This window comes from Eurypyga helias, unplaced genomic scaffold, assembly GCF_000690775.1.
Source record: "Eurypyga helias isolate BGI_N326 unplaced genomic scaffold, ASM69077v1 scaffold12981, whole genome shotgun sequence".
Classification (NCBI taxonomy): Eukaryota; Metazoa; Chordata; class Aves; order Eurypygiformes; family Eurypygidae; genus Eurypyga; species Eurypyga helias.
The window spans coordinates 26,959-32,297 of NW_010231530.1; the positions used below are offsets into that span (position 1 = coordinate 26,959).

Sequence of the window (5,339 nt, forward strand, 5' to 3'; positions counted from 1 at the left end):
GGAAAGAGTATTTATGAGGCAAAAGGAATTGTGTCTGAAGGCTCAAACTTGCCTATTTCTTTGTGTGGTCATTACACTGGCCAGAGAGTGTTCATAGAAAATAAAGCTGGAAGGAACCTAGAGAGCTTCCTTCTACCTCAATACAGAATCAGTTGTCCCCATCCTATTCCTTCTACCTCAAGACAGAATCAGTTGTCCCCATCCTATTCCTGACCCATGCTTGTCTAGTGTGTTCACAAAAACTGCACTTTGAAAGCTTCTGCCTTCTGAAACTGCTTGTTTCTATGCTTACTGATGTTCTTGAGTGTTTCTTCCCAATATGTAACCTCAGCATCCCTTGCTGTAAATTATTTCTTGTCTTCTCCATAGTGGACATAGGGAAGAGCCTACTCCTTTCTTCTCTATGGTGGCTTTTCAAAAGATTTGAAGGCTGTTCCTATGCCCAGTTGTAACCTGCTCTCAGCTAAATCCCCTCTACACTCTCCCCTACCATCTTAGGTCATATTTTCTAGAGCTCTGTCTATGCAAATTGTTCTGCATTTGGTCCACATACTTACTGTTTGGTGATGCCTGGAAAAATGCACAGGACCCCAGCTGAGGCCTTGCAAATGCCTAGTAGAGTGAACAGACCGGAAGAACAGTATGGCATGGTTTTCACACCATGTTCCCACCTACACAGGTGGTTTGCCCTTTTCAAAGCAGCACTGCACTGTTGATTGATGGTGTCTTGGCCCTACGCCACAGTCAAACTCTCATCCTGGATGCACAACGCGGTCTTCCAGCCTACTGTTAACATCTTTCCCATTTCTTACTAAACAGCATCCCATCTTTTCAGTGTTTTTATAATATCAAAGGTAATTTTTAGTACTAATCTTGCCCATCAAGAGACTTACAGCTCCCACAGCTTTATATCATCTCTTATTTTGTGGTGGTGAAACGCTAATGAAGCTGCTTTGGTTCCCCTTCTTAAGACTTCTGGACCCCTAATGAGAGCAAGAGCCAGGAGGAGATGACAGCCCTGTCTGTACACCCTGCAGTGCCCCTGGTCCAGTGCTTTGTGTCTGCATGGCAATGCAGGTGGGATGAGACTGTCCAGAGAGCTGCCCTTCAACATGGTGTTTGTACCTAGATGAGGTCAGGACCTGTAATGCCTCAGCTGTAATGCAAAGGCAGGTCCTCTCCGGGAGACGGGTGCCTGCAGCTCCTCTCGGCTTTGGCTCCTCTATGAACCCAGCAGACACACCCTCTCTTCCAAGCTACTAATGGGCACTGTGAATAAATGCAGAAGAGACCCCTGACAAATTCTAGCAATTTCAACCCTCTTGATTCAAGATGGACCATTACTTAACCTCCTCTGACTACAATACACTTCTCCCCCCGTTTCTCTTTTCGGCACACACTGATTTCATTCATATCCTATTCCTTCTCCTGCATATGTAACCACCCTGTGAAATAGTCTTAGAGGTGCTTGGAAGGTGAAGCAATGTAATGTTGCAGCAGAGGGTTTGCCTTGATTTGTTTAGAATGGCCATCTGGGCTGTTAATTGCTCCCTTCTTTGATTATTTGTTTCTGAAGACCACCAGAAATGGGTTGGAAGTTGCGTTAGCCAAATTCCCTAAACACTGTACAGAGAATTTCATCAAGGTCAACCAGTTTGAGAATATCTTAGGACTTTCTACCTCCTTTACCAGGAATTTTGCCTGAGCCACCACCTCTTTGTCACACAAGAGGTTGTGTTTACAGTCTGCTCACAGCTGGCTTGAAGATTGCAGACAAGTAAATCTCAAAACATTGACTAGCTATTTCCTCTTCTACTTAAGGTTGGACTAAATATTTCCTAAATTTTCCTCCTAGCACACTAGCATAATGATTTCTTGTTACTCTTGTGCCTCATTCATTGCATCACACTTTGGGGGCTTGGGGATTTTGCATCTTGTGCTGTACTTTCATATTGCCCTAGAAACCACATCTCATCCTCTCTTTCCAGGCATTTTCTTTTTGTTGTTAGGGGCTCTTTTCTTCCTACAAGAAAAATCACTGTTTTATTTGCCATTTTCTGTATTTTCACTGGGCAACTAAAACCTGGGCAGTTCTGTTCACAAGTTTTCAAGTTTCCACCAGCAAATGAGACATTCTGTTGAGTTTTGTCTGTGTCCAAATACCCCAATTCATCATTCCTTCTAAAAACTCGTCCCCAGCTGTGAACACAGACACACAAGAACACTTTTGCCATCGGCCTGAGGCTACATCCAGGCAGCCAACAGGAGCAGGCTGCTCAGGACCAACTGGGAAATACTTCCAGCCCCAGGACTGGACCATCTTTGCAATCCCATGGATATCCCAGTTGTTTGCCCAGACTCCCAGAAGAGTGGGTAACTGCCTGAGGGGGGCTGCAGTCCCAAGCCACTCATCTCTCTGGAGCAGACCAGCAATTTTATCATTTTACTCACTAGTTCCTCACCCCAGGGAGGGTGCAGGATTTCTCCTACACACAACTTCCTCAGTAAAGCCTCTGTAGTCCTTTGTCCCTCACACTGTTGATATCCACTCAGCTTGGCTCCTTCTGAGCACCATGGGATTATTTTGGGAGGGGAAACACAGAGCCTGATGGTGCTACAAGCAGCATCAATCTGAGGAAACCTTTGCAACTTCCTCCCCATTTTCCAGCCAAGTCTGGTTTAAAAATCTGTTGTCTGCAAAGGGGGTGTCACCAGGACTCAACAGCCAGGGCTGATGCTGTGTGATATCCCACGGCTTATCTTTTTGTTCCCTGGCAGTGAGCGGTCCTTTGCATGGTGAGGTAGGAGAGCTGCCCTTCCATCAGGAGGAGTTTGAGAAGGTGAAGCGAGGGATCGTCGAGCAATGCTGCCACAACACGTGCTCCCTCTACCAACTGGAAAACTACTGCAACTAGCAACGAGGCCAGCGGTGGGGAGCTCATGGGTAGAAACACGCACTTACGCTACTGCACCTTCAAAGTAATTGAATAAATGTTGCGGCTCTGTTCAAAGGACTGTGCCAGTTCATGCATCCACCTCCTGGGGAGAAGGCACTGATGTTTACTTTAGGGTGTCCTCATCTGTTCTCAGGGAAGGCAGTTTTAAAAGGTCCTGGAGACACCTCTCACTTCACACCATCCTTCTGCCATCCAAATGAACCCCCTGGGAGTGAGGGAGAGATTAAACAACTCTGGAGCAGTTATGCAAAGCACCCAGTACGTCTGGTGCCCAGGGGAGAAGGAGGAGAAGCCAGAGAGGTTTGAATAAGTTTTTCTTTCTAGGGAAATGTTACAGGGGAATATCTGTGGCAATACCATGCTGATCAGCTTCCTGCAATTCACAGCCCAAATATAGCGAGGCAGCTGGGAGGCCAAATTTCCTCAGCTGCGTAATGGAAACAGTTCAGATTAAGCAAAGAATTAAGTCACCTATTAATTGTACCCAGAAAAAACGTGTATGACCGCAATGACCAATTTAGAAAGTGTGCCCAGTTCCCCCTTCTGCGCGTGGGAGGCCCAAGCATAGTCCCTGCTGTGGGAGCTACTTGTCGTTCACAAGTAATTGACAAGTCACGTGCAGAAAGCGGACCTCATCCAAAAGGAGTTTTGAGTGTATTGGCCAAGAGCTGGGCATTTCCTGGGGCATCATCCCTTCTCCTGTTGCAGTAAAACTCTTTCAAGTATCTGGCCCCAAAATCGCTGCTTTCTGGGAGGAAAAGCTGCCACAGCAGTATCAGCTGGGGTGACAGAGAGTGTGACGAAGGGTCATGTCCCCTCTGACGAGGGACTCCTGTGCCAGCGTATCAGAGGCCATACAAGAGGTCCCGTGGGATGGGTGCAGCCTGGCAGAGGTGACAGCAGTAGCTGGAGCTGTATTTTGCTGGTGGCAGATTTTGAAAGCTGGTGTGAGAGGAGGCTGTGGTTTTGACAGCCTCTTTTCCCAAAACAGATTCAACTGCCTCCATTGGAGCCACACAGAAGGAAGTTGCCATCTCATCCCTGCCAGGATGCGTTGCTCCTGCTCCTATCATGAACACAAAACTAGCAAAACCAGTGCAAACTGAAAGGCTGGAGGAGCTGCAGAGAAGGCACAGACATAAAATAGGAAATCAGAAAGCACCAGCATGTTCCCTGCCATGACCTTCCATATGGGCTCCCTTGATGCATCCAAGACCCATGCCAGGGGCCCCCTCCTGCAGCTGCCACACCAGTACCCGTGCTGTTCTCCCCAGTCACCCTTCTACTCCACTCCATCATCCCTTCCTCTGGGCCCTGCTGAATATTCCCAGCAGCAGATCTTGCAATTGTGACAGGCAGCCTTGGGCCAAAAATCTTGTGATTATAAAAGCACGGCAAGACATTTGATGTTTCTGAACTACTTGTCTGCCACCAGACTTCACAGCATATAGATCCGGTGATTTCAAAGGTGGATGCCTAGAAACTATTTTCCTACCTGTCCTGGTTAGACTGATGTTACTGCAGTAAAAATAGCAGAGCTGTTACTCATGGTAAAGCCACCATCATATTCAGACACACAACAGAGTTTCAACAATCCCATAAAGATGTTAACAGTAGGCTGGAAGACGGTGTTGCACATCCAGGATGAGAGTTTGACTGTGGTGTAGGGCCAAGACATCCGAGGAAGACAGACACCATCAATCCCGTACATCCACCCCAAGGAGATGCCACCCTGATTCCAAAGGCAGAGCTTGGGGTGCGCTTGCATGGTCTGGAGGGAAAGCACATCCAAGGGAAGTGCTCCCCTCTACAGCTGAAAGCCCAAGACTTGTTGGAGTCACCTGGACTTGTCCTGCATCACCTAGGACTGAGATCCTGCACTGAGCATCAGGGATCCATTGAAAGCAGAGAGGCTCTTCTGAGACAAGACTGAGCCTTTCTAGTGCAAATCTGAGATTTCTATCTGTACCTACCTGACAAAAAGTCTGCTGATGGGAAGTGCTGGAACTATGAACACTGGAAGAGAAAGACATGATGTAGGAGCTTTGAATGCCTGGCTGCCAGACTGGTACTAACGCTCCTCCAAGTCATGGAAACAGCTGGAAAAAGAAGGATATAGCCAAGTCTGCAGACATACCTCTGATTTCTCTGGGAATGGGGTACATGGGTCATGCCAAAGACAGGCACAGACTGGAGTGGTCTAGAATCCTTGTTTATAATATCAGAGCTGCATCTTGCATTACAGAGGCAGCCTACACATGTTTAGCACCAAAAGGACCAGCAGGCACTTGTAGCAAGGCTGAGCTCCTGGGCATGGGAGTTCCTACGTCTACTCCAGAGCTGTTTATCTGCTTGCACTCCTGCCCCAGCAGTGATGCTCGG

General features: G+C 47.5%; 1 protein-coding gene across 1 annotated transcript in view; it reads left to right on the plus strand.

Annotated features, from left to right (window-relative positions):
• The window catches only part of INS (insulin), a 3,320-nt gene extending 405 nt beyond the window's left edge, over window positions 1–2,915 (plus strand). The window contains exon 2 of the mRNA XM_010161111.1: window positions 2,779–2,915. Coding sequence (XP_010159413.1) covers window positions 2,779–2,915 — 137 coding nt within the window. The remainder of the gene's footprint in view (window positions 1–2,778) is intronic.
• Window positions 2,916–5,339: the final 2,424 nt, after the last annotated feature.